The sequence below is a fragment of the Sceloporus occidentalis genome, unplaced genomic scaffold (assembly GCF_023333645.1).
Source record: "Sceloporus occidentalis isolate IW3139 unplaced genomic scaffold, rSceOcc1.0.p SCAF_16, whole genome shotgun sequence".
Taxonomy (NCBI): Eukaryota; Metazoa; Chordata; class Lepidosauria; order Squamata; family Phrynosomatidae; genus Sceloporus; species Sceloporus occidentalis.
The window spans coordinates 8,293,463-8,310,599 of NW_028316996.1; the positions used below are offsets into that span (position 1 = coordinate 8,293,463).

The window sequence follows — 17,137 nt, forward strand, 5'->3', positions numbered from 1 at the left end:
TGAACATATGACCCTTACATTAACCATTATATGCAAATCAGGGTGATTATTGTTTTAAATTGTGTTTAAAAGTAATTGAATTCTTCTCAATACCCAAAAAATAAATTCAACCTGTCCTCAGAGCTCTCCACTGATAAACCTTTTGCCCTTCCAGGCGACAATAAAACTAGGAGCCATAAAATCCTCCTCTGTGTGCAGACAGATATCCAGAGCCTCAACGTTTATATTACTGTTATGTCCCTTTCACAGGACGCTATTAAAATAGAACATTGTATATACTGCCCTTTGTCTCCTGTCACTTATATTAGGTCTTTCTATTTGGAACATCACAAGTGCTAGAAAACCTGGGAAAGAAATAGGAAAGAACTGTCACTTAGAAAAATGATAGCAAACTGTATTCTAAGGACAATAAATGTCCATATGAAGCACATTATATAGTATCTGCCGCCATTGGAAGAGAGCATTTGCAGTAAAGTTGAAAAGAGACCGCAGACTTGTTCGGCTCCCATAGTGACACATAGAAACTAGGTTAAAATAGGCATTATTAAAAAAAATAAACATCCACTTATTCCAATGATGGTCACCCCCCCCATCTTTGTTGAAGACCAACTTATGTCAGGCCTTGGGTCCCAGAGTAACATACATTCAGAAGCTGCTATAGAATAGGAGGGCTATAGTCTCCCATTTTTAAGCACCCCAATTACAGTGGGTGACGTTATGTCTACCCCCCACCCATTTGCCTATTTGGTTAACCCAAAGAGGCTCTTGATCTTGGAGTTGACTCTCCAGGGGCCAAGTGCCCTCAGGTGTCAGGTTTAAAAGGCTCAATGTCCTTTGTGTTTACCAAGTTAACCAACGTACCACAAGCTGATAAAACTTATTTTTAAGTGTTCAAGGGAGTTGAACATTACTTGTTCATGCAATATAGCAATGATTTGGGATAAGATTAGACATTTAATATCACCAGCTGAGTGAAGGGTTATAAAGATCAAGATTCTGCTTTTGGAGATTTTCACCGGTGCAAATAATCTCAACTCACAATTTAGTAAGTAAAGTCCTGAAGATGTTCTGCGATCTGAAAATACAACTGAAACCCCTATCTTATACGGAGTCTAAAATTAACCTCTTCCATCCATGTTCATGACAAACGTATGAAAAGAGAATATACCTTGGCTTTAAATGGTGTACTAGAACGGCATTTTATCTTATGAATGTTTCCGCAGTTTGGAATAATACAGATCCAAACACACAAAGAACTGAATGCTGTTCTTATAAATTGAAAAGCCCGAGGTTCTAAGCACTAAACACATTCTTTGTGATAAATGATCTAATCATTTGATTCTAGCTAATAGACTGCTCTCATAATGCTGTGAGGTTAACCTTTAAAATAATTGTCAGCCCACCTTTTGGAATTATAATGATTTCATAAGTGCTAGTTATTGCAGGCTTCCTACTACTTTGAAGGATGCACACGTACTGTTCATTCTGATCTGCTGATAAGAAGTAGTTGACCTTAAATCTTCCTATCATTCAGATGAAAGACTGTATCTTCCCCCAGCAGCAGCTTCGCAAGTACTCCAGAAAAAAAGAAGTGACAAGGGCCAAAATGAATTAACAAAGGGAACGTGTTTCCTATCCTGTCCAATACATCTGTATTGTATACATCACTTACAAGCAGGTGGCTTCATGTCAGTCTTGTTCCACAGATCCTATCATCAACAGATACGTCTTTTCCAGTGCTGGAACATTAGAAATGCCATATTACGGATCATTTTTATACATTTGTAAGTCTGCCAGTGCTTTAATGTTAATATGAAGGCATGAAAATCCATTGAAGTCAGGATTTTAAGGGGGAAAGTATTTAAGTAAATGGAGCATAGGGTTGTTTTGCAAACACTTTTGGTGGCCAGACCTTTTTTTGGGAGAATAGGTGACCTTAATTTTATTGGATTTTACTATTACTTTTGGATTATAGTACACCATAAATTTCCACATTAACCTTCAGTAAGACTTAGACTTAAGACTTCTATATACTTCGAATACAGTACTTCTAAGAAAAAAGAAAGCTAAGCAATCTTAAACAAGGTCCCTTTAACATATATCTGTAGATGTGGAGGCAGAGAAGTAGCATGTTAAAACTAAACAAGCAAGTCTATGGTTCATTTAACAGTGACTGTATTCTATCAGTTATAGTGTAAGTAAACTGTGATCTATCTTGCCTTATAATCACTCTATAGAGTGGAGCACAGAGGCATTTAAAGAGGCTAAAGCACCAAATCTTTTAGGGAAAGCCCCGACTCGCAGAGATCTGGAACATGGGAGAATACAGCATATCCCCCAACATATCATGTGCCCAAACTGGGACCCCGTTTGTTTGGGATATGGCTACTGGTGGATTCAGGGTCACCTACTTTAGCCCTCTTGGATTATAAAGCCGAACACAATGATATAACATCATATGCCCGTGCACAGATTTACTACATCATGAAGAAGCCCCATAGGAGCTTTGTGTAACTCAACAGCACAAACCTAAATCGTTTTCACATCTTTTTGCCTATTTCAGTTTGACATTATTTTCCATACAGTATGTTATAAAATATGCTAAACTATAACTATACATGGATATGTATGTGTTCCAGTTCATATATATATATATATATATATATATATATATATATATATATATATATATATATATATCAATAATTTTGTTTTTACTGCTTAAATACCAGTTTGCCAAGTATTTAATGGATGGAAAAATTATGGATTTAACAAGAAAAAGTAGAATAGAGTAACAGTCCTGCAAATAGTACAATTAATTCTTGTAAATCAGTTAAGCTGTAAATAAGTACAATAGATCTTTTTAATAGGTGCAGAGTATCCAAGCCATTAGTTTCATGCCAACGTCTTTTCCATTCACAATACTTTAGTCCCTGACTTATAAATCTTTTCTCATCAAGCAGCATTACTCTTCCCAAGCAAGACCAACACTGAACAAGGTACCGTGAGCGAAAGTCAATGAAGGTTGGGCAGGCAATGAAATTATTACAGATTTCACAATGAACACTAATGGACTCCTTTAATGTGATTAGTTGTAAATGCCCATGACCTTGTTGACAACAGGTCATTTTTAGTATGTAAATGTTCTTTCCATTTTGAATCCCTTTTTGAATTTGCATAATAAAGATTTGTGTTACTAGCTTTTTTCATTTCATAATTTAATATCTGAACCTTTGTCTTAATTGTCTAAAATGTACGTTTAGTTTGCTGTCATAGAATGATAGTGCCATCTGATTCTGCAGCGCTGTACAAAGGGTAGACAGGACAGAACAAGTACTATATAACATAACAAGATGACTTACAGAAACAGGTGAAGAGGGCCCTGCTCAAATGAGTTTACAATCTAGAGATATGTCTTTCACGCTACATAATTGTTTTATTACCAAAGGATTTCCCCTCTTTTGCACTATCGTTATTTTTCCTTAAAGGCAAACTCTACTGCCTTAAATAACCAAGCATTAATCCATATTAAAGGGACACTCCAGCCATCATACGCCCTTCAATGCACATTATAGGAGTGTGGTTCATGTAAATCTTCATGGTGTCCCTTTTGCAAATGCATTTGCCTTTTTCCCTATCCCCTTGCTATACTGTGATGTTAAGGAGGAACGTGGGTGTGAAAGGGTTAAAGTAAAAACAAGCCCAGATCACTTATAACATAACCCCCACCCTGTTTGCCCCACAACCCCAAAACTTTATTGGCTGCCGCCTCCAAGTTCTGTCTTAAATTTTTAAGAATATCTGGAGGCTTCAGTAACCCCTTAAACTGCTCAAGCTCCACAAAACCCCAATTGAGTAAAAAAAAGTTTGTGTTATGATTCTGCTGTAGAAACGTAACCACATTTCTCAAACCATAACTCTGAAGATACTTAATGCTGGTCCCCTGTAAGAGTTTATGGCACCCTGGACCGGACACCTGGCATTCTTTGAAGATGTGCTGCATGAGTGCTCTTCATGTTCCAATGGTTTTATGGTGGGGTCTGGCCAGGATTCCAGATGTACACTGTGTGTTCTGGTGTTCATGCAAGATCTCTTGTTAACCCTTAAACAAAGGCATTTTCCATGACATACCTACCGGTAGAAGCTCCAGCACTGGCTTCACGTATTGTTGTTATTACCTTTTATTTATTAAGTGCCAACAAATGACGCAGTGCTGTACTATTTAAATGGGGCCGTTAACACATACATAGCAAATATACATTAATACATAGACACATCAGGAACTGCCGTGAGCTGCCATGTAGCCTTATGGTAATTTTACACAGGAATGGCAGGATGACACGCTCTATGTGCATCTGCAGAAAGTCCTTCTGATGATTTCAGTTGACTGCTTTCCTGCCATTAGTTTCTTAAAGTAGCCAACCAGTGGCGTGAAAGTACTTAAAAAGTACTTTAATATGCATTACTTGTTGAGGACCCGAGATGGTAAACTGCAGAGTCCCCTTAAAAGTACCTGCTACGTATTTTATTATGCAGTTTTTTCCTGTGCACATAAGTTTTAAAATATTAGACCTGTACATTGTGCCTTCAGGTCTGTTTTAGCAGACTATTTTTTGTTTAGAGAGCTAGAATGTACCTTGAATGTAAGCAGAAATCCCTGCATACCAGCTTTGTCTGTTTGATAGGTGACTGAAACCATTTGGTAACAAAAGATGCCTGATCAAATGGTTGTGTGATCACAGGAATTAAAAGCAACATTTATTTCTGTCTATTCATCCTGAACGTATACCATGGTCGATTATAAATGCTTTCGCTGCTGCAGAGCACTTCGCGTAACAGATGAACCCAAAGCTTCGTTCTGGCTTGCACTGGACCCTTCAATGATGAGCATAATGTTGTCTCTTAATAGCCTTTTGCCTTTGTGTAACCAGCTGATATTAAGTATAGGGGGCTCGGTGGAATATTTCTTTCCATCCGATTTTGGTTCTGGTTGTTGTCTGAACCCAAAACAATGCACTAATTAACACAAAGGCAATTGCCCAAGAATGGCTCCATGTAGATATAATACTGTATATGAACATTTGTTGTCCTCATATGGTAAACTATACTGGATATGGTGTGCGTTTACCAATACTACTGTATATAACTGCTCCCAAACATACTCGCTATCAGAGTTCAAAGGGGTAGTCAAGGGTAACTTCTGTGTCTGATAACGCAGCATTGAGCATTCTCAGAGTTATGGTTTGAGGGATATGATTAAGTTTCCATAATAGAATCATAACATGAAGATGTTCTGCGTACTGACAGTTTGCCCTTCAGAATGATAGGAAACATGATAGGAGGGGGTTAAACAGGGCGTGACTAATACGAAAAGGTGGCCCTGACTGTGGCCCTCAAGGGCCAGAGTTGTTCACATCATAGACTACAAAAGCATTATTTAAAAATCAATATTTGTAAAATGAGGTAGCAGTGTAGATATTAAAAATAGCATGTCGGTAGAATTAGGGGCTCATGACAGGTAGATTGATATGTATTATGACACAGTTTGTAAACAGTAGTTTATTATCCATTAGGTAAACTAGGCAAATGCCTAAGGTGCCCCAAGCTCCTGTGGCCCCTGGTGTGCTAATGTATAATCTACTAAGAGCGCTGGTACCGGCTGCATATCAACAGCTGCCCTGTATAGGCTATTGTAGATGTGAGGAGGGCACCTAGGGGCCCTTGGGCTCCTACTCTAGTATTGCTGGTAGCTCTGTGAATGTTCTGTGATGCTTTCACTACTTTTTAATTTGCCTAACTTTGAATGTACCGGGCAAGAATTAATCCATATCTCTTTGTTTCTTGTGTCCAGGTATCAGATGAATCCGTGAAGGCCTTTGCTGAACACTGTCCCGGGTTACAGTATGTTGGTTTTATGGGCTGCTCTGTTACATCGGAAGGTGTTATACACCTCACCAAGGTAAGGGTGTGTAACTGTATGTTTTGCTTAGGTAATTAGCACTCCTTTCATGCTCCGTTCTCTAAGTAATACGTTTCCTGGATTTTGCACCTGTTGATCAGAAGCTATAATTTGGTAGCTTTAACTGAACAAATCTTGGTTTGCCAAGTTGAGAAGAAGCAAAATACTGCACTCAGCTTTAAGCAACATGTCTCCCATATATTTAATGCAATATGCCCCATGTCCGCCCTCCTGAGAACTTGATATATTCCTGGTTAAACAGTTCCTGAACTGCTTTAGGAAATTCTGCAATTGAAAAGGTTTTTTTGACATTCCTAGCTTTGTGGCAGTGCTGTAGAGCAAAACACTATCCAAGACTTTCCTTTCCAAGAGATCCTCTCTGTCATCCCTTACTATTCTTTCCTTTGATGACTGTGTATTCATGAAATTAGTATAGCAGTATAGCGTGTAGGTTACACATGCTTACAGGTCGCTGTGTGTACTGTCCTTCCTTCCATTGCTGTGGTAAGGATCACTTTGGACCAACGATCAGTGTTGGTTTTGCTGTTTTCTTATTCACATTGGTCGTGTCTCGTTAAATAAGAATCTGACTTGAAATAATGGACATTGAGAGAGATACAGGACAAATGAATGTGTTGCGACATGACTAACTGCATGCGTTATGTACAGTACTGATCTTATCCATATTTTACATGACCTTTGTTTCGAGTCGCACACTTTTTTAATGTTTTCAAGGGTCTTATAATCTGAATTCAATTTTGTGGACATAATATGATTTTGTGATTCGTATGCTTAGTTTCTAGCAGCTTGCTCATCATTGGCATACATTGTTGTTTTTCATGTTCTTCAGAATATCATTTTCGTTTGAGCAGTAGTTATGTGCTCTGCTTTATCCAGAAACCAAAAAAGAAATGTTACCTTGGGAAACTGAATACCACTGCTGCTTGAAGTCCCTGAAAACATAATCCATGTTATGGTGTATTGAATACAATAAAACATTCAAGTGGCTACTAAAACAGAATACGTCAAGTAAATGTTTATCATTCACATCCTTAATTAAAAAAAAAATTATGTAAAAGAATGAATGCCTTTCAAAATGTTGAGCAAAAACAACTAGGCTAATATGTCACTGTTATTTTATATAAAATATACAATGTCATCTGATCAAAACTAGCAGGTGATCTGATTTCCTGCACAAAGTCTAAATTGTTAGTCTCTAAGGTCTTCAGAGGTCTTACACATCTGCATAGATGTTATTTTACTATTGAGGCACCGGTCTAGCAACATGATGTCATTGTGACATATTTAATTACAAGCTTAATGACAATGGAAAATAAATTGTCACTTTTACTAGGAGCCTTACAGTTTGTCAGATATTTGCCCATGGGCAATGTATTGTTCTGTGGCCAGTGGAAATACATTGAAGTTTTGTGCATATCATTCTCTTCTCCCACTGCCTGCCCGTGTTAGGCTCACGTTTTCTTGAGCGCAAAAAATATAGGGAAGAATAACCAAAAATATAGGAGCATTACCAAAGTAATTAACTGAGTTGCCAGTGCCACTTGTGAAGACCACAATTTACAGTGCCACTATAATAAACAAGTACCTTGTACAGTACGCAGTTGTCTTACATTACATCACAGCTGGATCATTTCATATGGAAAAACTGCTGAATTATAAATCTACTGATCTGCTATCTTAAAAAGACACTCCAGCCGTCATACAGTGGGGCAAAAAAGTATTTAGTCAGCCACCAATTGTGCAAGTTCTCCCACTTAAAAGATGAGAGAGGCCTGTAATTTTCACCATAGGTACACTTCAACTATGAGAGACAGAATGTAGGGAAAGAATATAGGAAATCACATTGTAGGATTTCTAATGAATTCATTAGTAAATTCCTCGGTAAAATAAGAAGTATTTGGTCACCTACAAACAAGCAAGATATCTGGCTCTCGCAGACCTGTAACATCTTCTTTAAGAGTCTCCTCTGTCCTCCACTCGTTACCTGTATTAATGGCACCTGTTTGAACTTGTTATCAGTATAAAAGACACCTGTCCACAACCTCAAACACTCCAAACCCCACTATGGCCAAGACCAAAGAGCTGTCGAAGGACACCGGAAACAAAATTGTAGACCTGCACCAGGCTGGGAAGACTGAATCTGCAATAGGCAAGCAGCACGGTGTGAAGAAATCAACTGTGGGAGCAATTATTCGAAAATGGAAGACATGCAGGACCACTGATAATCTCCCTCGATCTGGGGCTCCACACAAGATCTCACCCCGTGGTGTCAAAATGATCACAAGAACGGTGAGCAAAAATCCCAGAACCACACGGGGGGACCTAGTGAATGACCTGCAGAGAGCTGGGGCCAAAGTAACAAAGGCTACCATCCGTAACACACTACGCCACCGGGAACTCAAATCATGCAGTGCCTGACGTGTCCCCCTGCTTAAGCCAGTACATGTCCGGGCCCATCTGAAGTTTGCTAGAGAGCATTTGGATGATCCAGAAGAGGATTGGGCGAATGTCATATGGTCAGATGAAACCAAGGTAGAACTTTTTGTTAGAAACTCAACTCGTCATGTTTGGAGGAGAAAGAATGCTGAGTTGCATCCAAAGAACACCATACCTACGGTGAAGCATGGGGCGGAAACATCATGCTTTGGGGCTGTTTTTCTGCAAAGGGACCAGGCCGACTGATCCGTGTAAAGGAAAGAATGAATGGGGCCATGTATCGTGAGATTTTGAGTGAAAACCTCCTTCCATCAGCAAGGGCATTGAAGATGAAACGTGGCTGGGTCTTTCAGCATGACAATGATCCCAAACGCACTGCCCGGGGCAACGAAGGAATCTCTTCGTAAGAAGCATTTCAAGGTCCTGGAGTGGCCTAGCCAGTCTCCAGATCTCAACCCCATAGAAAACCTTTGGAGGGAGTTGAAAGTCCGTGTTGCCCAGCAACAGCCCCAAAACATCACTGCTCTAGAGAAGATCTGCATGGAGGAATGGTCCAAAATACCAGCAACAGTGTGTGAAGACAGAAAACGTTAGACCTCTGTCATTGCCAACAAAGGGTATATAACAAAGTATTGATATGAACTTTTGTTACTGACCAAATACTTATTTTCCACCATAATTTGCAAATAAATTCATTAAAATTCAGACAATGTGATTTATGGACTTTGTTGTCTCATTCTGTCCCTCATAGTTGAAGTACCTATGGTGAAAATTACAGGCCTCTCTCATCTTTGTAAGTGGGAGAACTTGCACAATTGGTGGCTGACTAAATACTTTTTTGCCCCACTGTATGTACTTTTGATGTGCATGTGATTGGTTTATGGATTTTATGGTCCCTTTGTATGTATGTAGTGTCCCCATTGCAAAATTTCTCCATATGCACTTTTCCCCACCACCTTGGCTATATTCTACTTATACTGCGAGTCAGATTCAGTATAGGGTGGCAAATGCTCTGGGCAATGGTCTTACGACACCCCCCTGCCCATGTGCAGAAAGTACTCTCATTGGTTTCAGAACATCGGACCACAGAGGACGTGAGCAATTGTAAAGGTAAGTAGTTTTTAGCAATGATTCTAAAAATACTTTGTAAGTACTTTCATATGCATTGATTGTTTTGGGGACTTCCCAGAACACTTGATTGTCCCTTTAATTTAGCAAATCCTTTACATTTTGTAATAGAGTGGAAAGATTTTCAAATAATCTATGGAAAGTTATGGATCTTAGATTATTCTGAGCACTGGCATTCTTTATGTTGTATTGTTCTGTATTCATGCAAACTACTTGGGGTGGAATAATGCCTTGGGGTATAGAAAATTATAACATTACGCCTTATTCCCATTCAGCTCAGGCATCTTGCCAGCCTCGACTTGCGTCATATTACTAAACTGGACAACGAGACAGTGATGGAGATAGTGAGAAGGTGCCACAGCCTTACGTCCCTCAATCTCTGCCTGAACAGGAGCATTAATGACAGGTACCTTCAACCAACTTTACATGTCTTTTCCCAGGCACCGTAAATGTCCTGCTTAATGGATTAGAAAATGAAATTAGTTGTGTTTTCCTGAACAGAAAAAAGTCTGCTGTCCTCTAAAGTCTACAAGTTGTTATTTCGCCTATCGACTATTTAAAACAAGGCATCCGATGCAAATACTCACCTGTGTGTTAGCCTGAGCTTGGTCAGTATGGTGTTTGATTTAGAAGTGGCATTCCTTTTAAACCCTGTTTCATATGCCCTTCATGATCAGGTATAGATACTCACACACAGTCTGACTTATGGGCATCGAAACCTATTAGATCATACAACAGAGAAGTACCTGTAACCATCTGACAGATGTCTTACCACCATATCAACGGAGTACTTTCTTTCTGATAGGCCAGTTTACATGGTTGCTAGGGAGATAGGACCACAAAAGGTCACTAAAGGAAGAGTTGTTGTTTTAATGCTTTTGCCTCGCTATATGGTATAAAGACTTAAAACCGGTAAGTTGCCTCGTGAAGTTCCAAGATTGCGCTGCATAATGCATGATTCAGTATGTGAGGAGATGGAAGACATCTCTGTGATGTAACTACACATTGTAGGGGGTCGGTCAAGCTTTTCTTCATAACATACAGTGAATAAACCCATCCGTGCTGATGAATGAAGTGCTCTGTACTGCGGAATACTGGAAGTGGGTGCTGGATCTTCTACTTTTGCAAGTGAAATGAGATTATTTTACATTTGTCAATATTTTATTATATCTGGGGCAATGAATACATTTATCAGTACCTACTTGTGTTACAATATTGTAATATATTATATCTTTGTGCTTCCTCCCAGCTCCAACCGCTCAAATTAGCTTTCAGCAAACATCTATTTATGTTGTCTCATTGTTATAGCAGAGGCTTCCTTTGCAAATGTATATACGTTACGCACTTTTCATTTATTCTTCATATAACAATATTTGTTAGATTGAGTGATGAGGTTCTGGTTCTAGCCTACAGGGAAACAATAGTTTCTGTTACAAATCATGTGCTGGCATGTAATTAGAAACTATATAGAAAGTGAGTTTTCTTTAACTATAGGAAGCGTTTTTGCTCAATAATTCATTTCTAAACACCTTTTAAGAAAATAATTTTTCAAGGTTTGATACGGGTCTTTTCGTGTTACTCACAATTAGATTATGCCGATAAAATAATGGTCGCAATTTATAATGGGTCAGAAGGTATTAACGTGTGGGTAAATGTATTTGTATACGTGTACGTACACTACCGTATAAAACACTAGATATAATATACCATATATATGTATATATGTTACCTAAAATGAAAGGGTTTCTGCCCATAGCAATAAACCATAATTTAACAGGCACATTAGCCCAGGAGATGGCATGTAGGCTTCTTTTCAGTTTCCACATACAGGAAGCTGTACATGCCCAGCTTACGTGTGCCCACACATGTTTGGGTAGAGGATAAAAAAATAACACGGAATCTTTATAATAAAGGTGTAAATACATGTGGTTGTAATTGGTTATGTCTGTTTATAAGACTCATGTTAGCGTCTTACAAATACACATTGGTCTTCTGCCTCGTAGTATCTGTTTATACGATATATCTCGTGTTTTCATTCATTACAAAGTGCTGTTGGTAAGCGCTGACTTTCTTTAATGTATTTTTTTTACACGCTGAGTTATACACGTGATCAACGAGACAATCGGGATACATTCTCTGCTTAAAGAGAGGTGAAAGCTTCAGCAACGTTACCTTCCAGCTCCCTTACATATATTGGTTAATACCACCGAAAAGATTTGTTTTAACGAATTCCGATTTAACTGAAAGGCACATATATTTCTTACTCATCATTAAAAAAAAAAATTAAACAAATGAAACATTAGGGCTTCGGCATTTCAACAGCGCACATCCTCCCACGTTCTCCTCTTGTCTTGTTCTGATACAGTCCTGATACATTACTGTCAGCGAAACTTTTTGTGTCTGCTTCCCGGTGACAATAAACGGATAGCGGCCATATCTCTATAGGGATAGCCGCTGTTTTAAATTAAACACGTCAAGCCGAGGAATGCATCTCTTTAGCTGCCACTGCTTGAGACTGTGCAGCCTTTTTGCCTGAGATGTCCCTCAGGCCTTATTTTTTTGTACATTGAACAGCTATTTCCAGGTTATTTAAGCATTGCTGTTATTTTATGTGTTTAGACTCTCTCGTGAATTTATTTCTATTGTATTCTATTTATTTTTTTCCCCCTTTATTCATCCAGATCTGCTTTCTGTCAGTTCTTTTAGTAAACAGCACGTCGCCTATATAAACACATTTATAAAAATAAATCTAAACCATTTTTTCTAGGTGGTATAGTAATACTTTCCCTTCCAAATGCTTTTAACGCATTGCATTAACATATCACGCATGCCTATGATCTAACCTAAATAAATGATGTATTGTATGCACGCACTCGTCGTAGATCTGGTGGAAACATCGCTGGTTACATTGTTCCAACAGGCTTGGGGACTGGTATTCCCATCTTAGATCTCTGAGAATAGTGAATATCACCTAGAATGGAATTCTATTTCATGCAGGCTTATTAAGTGACAATTATGTTTAATTGGATGCTATTATAGGACAAAGTGTACTTTTCCATGAAGCAAGTACAGTTACCTATCTACTTTCCTTCAACTCGGAAGAAGATTGGATGGCGGAGTTTTTGCTCATCCTAAGCGTAATATGCTTATTTGGAATTATTGGTGCTCTGCGGGTCCCCCTGGCTCAGTAATTTAAGAAATGTGATATACTGTATGGGACGGGAAAGGAATTACTTTGATTCTTGTTTGAGAATTTAGCACATTGCAAATGCTGAATTCCCAGCAGACGCAACCAGTGTATCCTGAAACCATCCCATGCAGAAAATGATGTGCTTTACTTTATTATCCGAAATTCTCGGACTTAATAAATGAAGACAACACGCAGCCCCCGGGGCTCACCAATCAGCTCTCGCGTTGTGTCTATCTTGACAGTGTTGTACATGTAACCGATATTGTTATCCCTAATGGGATATCTGTTATAGTATTGATTCTGAAATCCAGAGCAGCATGGGTTTGATGTCACATTTCTAGAGCGGTATATATTTGATGAAGAGCAGCATGCTTTGAAACTAACCTCTGTCATTGAAACTTTGAAACACAGCGCAAGATACAGAAGGTCGTGTTCTTTAATCTGCATGGGATGCGCAAGAAGTTTCGACTAGCGTACGTTTCAATGTGTGTGTTTACAAGTAAAGAGGCTAAGAGCTTCGCTTCCTATACTTTGAAATGTCCTGCTGTGGGTTAAAGAAGAGATTTCAGGGAAATAATTACCGATCCACATAATGGTACAGACAATTATTATTATTTTTTTTTATATCCCGAGTTATGTACACTACTGCTGAAAAGTTTGGGGTCGCTTAGAAATGTTCTTGTTTTTGAAAGAGGAGCACATTTTGCCCATTTTTTTGTTGGCTAATCCAAGTTTAAGTTGTTTATATAGCCTTTAAGGAAGAGGAAAACAAGAAATGGTCGTGGTGGAATAAAACATGATGGGGTAAGAATACGGTGTGGCTCAAACCTCAACTGACCCTTCAACTGTATATCCTATGCATCGATCCCCAAAGATCTTTCTTACTTTACCGTGTTGCTAGCACAGAGCTGAGGACGAGCTGATCTCTTGGCATTTATGGCAAATTAGATAACATACGTCCGATCCCCTGGACTGTTAACATACTGTGTTTTATACTGACCTTAGGTGAGACCAAGCACTGATCATGGTTTGAGTGTTTTAGATCAGGAAAACCAGACAGACTAGATTATTATTATTATTTATTGTTTTATATAGCGCCATCAAATTCTGTAGAAATGTACAGTGGGTGGACAGGACACAACAAGTAGTCTGTAACATAACAATTTGACTTACAGAGACAACAGGTGAGGAGGGCCCTGCTCAAAGGAGCTTACAATCTAGGGTTTGAGGGTGTATCACACAATGGATGTGGCGAATGGTTCTTATCTGACCCCAGGCTCAGGTTGCAGGACAGTCCACCGCTGGCTTCCACTAAAGCTGTAGAATCAGGGTTCCTTTTTTCAGCAGGATAATAAAGGCTTCTTTGATTTCACAGACACTACCTCTGCCCTGCAATAGCCGCCAACTCTGGAAATATTCATTTAACTAACATTGTCATCGCGGTACCTTTTATACTTTTGTAATAATCCCTGTAAGACCTTCTGCACTTGAATGTCAAAAATAATGACTCCAGCAATCAGACACAATTTAGTGTGCTCAATTGAGCTATATCTTTTCAGTGGCGACGATTAACTCGGGTGAGACGTGCTCAGTGATTACAGGGCCTGGGCGTCTGAAGCAATGCAAGGAGCTCGGCTGAAGGGTACAGCAGACAAAAGCTTTTCCCAATGTAAACAGTTGCTTGCGTTGCTTCGCGGGACAAATCACTTCTAGGCGCTTCTCTCCTGACTGCGCGTTTAATGATTATCATTCCCGGCAGCACATGCTTCGCTGTTTTGGAGAGAAGCAATGTGTGGCATTAACGGCCTTTTATTCTGTGCTGTGGCTTGATATCTGTACGTTCTGCGCCTATATAATTTCAGGTTTTATGCTATTAGCCTGTTTTTTTGCCTGTATGTTATTTAATCTGGTCTTTTAAAACAGAATAGTTATTTCAAACATCCCCGTCCAGTTACAATAAACACCGGGTCATTTTTATTAATGTGGGCAAATCATCCGGTCTGCCCGTTTTTCCAGATGTAGAGACTCAGCTCTTAATCAGTTCTTGATCTCATTTTAGATTCAGGATAGCTTTATGCCATGCATGTTAAAATTCCCTTACTGTATTAGCCTCTACCACTCCTGCTGGGAGGCAGTTCCATTTATCTAGCACCCACTCAGTAAAGTAAAAAATGCCTTGCATTAAGATCCCGACCTTCTATTTTTCGTTTTATTTATAAAGCAGCAGCTTTTTGTTATTAATATAAATAAGATATAAAACTATTAATGGCATACACAGAATTAAAGACAGAAGGAGAAGAGCACACTGGTCTTGTGAGCTTACAATCTGTTGATCACCCACACGCCTTGTGATATGGGTACTTTTGGCTGAGAGTGATGTGAGAACCACATTGAGCACTGGATACTCCAGAAGAGGACTTCCTTTGACCGCCAGTCCTCGGCATATGTTTCACATTCTGATGGGACCATGTTAGGGACAAGTAACGAACCCATCAGACAAATGGGCCACTTTGACAACACTGGGGCATTGCCCAATAAACTAAATACTTCTATGTGCTGCTTCTTGTATGTGACGGACATATTGGGGAGATTTCATGGGGCTGACGCTTGCCTGACAACCATTGAATCTAATCTTAGAGCTGCGTCTGTCTTGGTTTTTCTTCTTGTGTCAAATCGCCCTTTACAGCGATAATAATATTAATAATAATGCCGTGATATTTTTATATCCGTGTAGACTATAACTATAACGCTGATTTCCTTGTGGCGATGCATTATATTGGCAGAAATGATCGTAAGCATTAAAAGCCTTTAGCTCAGCCCTAGGCCTTTAATACGTTGGCAATTTTTATTTAAGGAATCCAAAACGAATATATTCACAAATAATTGGAAGTGCCTGCGTGACCCATTTCTAAACAGCGTGGCAGGCGGTGAAATGACAGAGCAGAGCAGAGGGACCGGCGGTGCTGGCCCTTTTATTTGGGTCTCCAGTCGGCTCCTTTATTCCTGTTTAATTGTTAAAAGCTGTTTTCTTTTCTCTTCCTCTCATTTATTAATTATGTGTCTCCTGCAGGGAACGCATTCATCTCTGACACTTATTCTTCTTTTGTTCGGTTCTTTTGCTGATAATCCAACCACTACGACGAGTTATAACACAGGTGATTCTTTTCTTTTCACCTGTGCATGGCTACGGTTTTTCTGTTTGCAGGCAGTTTTTCTTCCCTGCTTGCAATCTGGTGTTGAACAGGATTTATTACAATTAATGAATAGTCAATCTTTATTTTTTCTCAAATCACGCAATCTTCTTATTGCTTTGCCAACCAAATTGTAACGGCTTAAATCCTGGTACGTCTGATACTTCTGTATACATTGTTGTGACGTTTGAGGCTGTAGAACCTTTTGATATTCTCATACCCCGCAAACATCTCGAGCATCTACAAAAGAGGGGCAACAGGGGAGGAAAGAGACTCAGTGGGTCATTGGGGAAAAATCTATTCATATAGAAACATCTACGATACGTACCAACCCTGTGCTTTCTCGTGAGTTCATTTATTTGATCTGTAATGTCAAGATGTACGTTAAAGAGCTGCTGTCGCTAGCTGCCCTCTCCACTGTCCTTACTGCTGAACACATGTATATGTGGCCTCTGGGAACATCATACTCCATAGTGAAAATGGGCCGGTTCAGGAGATCTGAGATTGCCCTTGTAACTGGTCCTTTGGGCTTTGGCTCCACAGGAAGTATAATATCCCATTTAGATGATCTGCCCCGTTTTCGGTGGCCCTGGCCTAGGCCACAGTACACCTCTGCCCTACATACATAGAGGGGGCATTGCCTTAGAAAAGACATTTCCAGGAATGTATTTGATGTCATTTCAAGAAAAGTGGTTTATGTTTTTGGCTGCATTGATGTGCACACAGTCTCATATTCACTGCCTCTGAAATAGATAATATCACACAGCGCCTGCAGGAACAGAACCATAAGCACTGCAACATATTTCCTCTCACGGCTGCAGAGTATCGCAACAAGAACTCCTAAAGCTCTCTACAAAGATCACAGATCCTCTCTCCGCCAGCCTTCCCTCTCTGCTCTGTTTGTTCCATTCTGTTTCAGATAATTCAATAAAATACAATGACATGCCCTAGTAAAGTTCAGGCAGATGGCGATGTGCCAAGTATTTGAACAGTATCTGGGATGTAAAACACACAGGGAACAGTTTCACGATCCTCTCTATATTGGACATTTCGGCAGCAGGGTATCTGAAGGGTACACACTGACTACGTACATAAAATGCATAGTGCAGTCGTGTTTAAACACTCTTTATCTATAACTAGAATGTAAAACAAGCCATTGATAGCACTGAGTATACATGCTGGGCAGCCGGGGAGCACCTTGGTAGATGATGA

At 39.4% G+C, this 17,137-nt stretch overlaps 1 protein-coding gene across 1 annotated transcript in view; it reads left to right on the forward strand.

Annotated features, from left to right (window-relative positions):
• The window catches only part of LOC149302990 (F-box/LRR-repeat protein 17-like), a 270,951-nt gene that overhangs the window by 70,958 nt on the left and 182,856 nt on the right, over positions 1-17,137 (forward strand). Inside the window, exons 5-6 of the mRNA XM_089481735.1 lie at positions 5,852-5,959; positions 9,820-9,950. Coding sequence (XP_089337861.1) covers positions 5,852-5,959; positions 9,820-9,950 — 239 coding nt within the window. The remainder of the gene's footprint in view (positions 1-5,851; positions 5,960-9,819; positions 9,951-17,137) is intronic.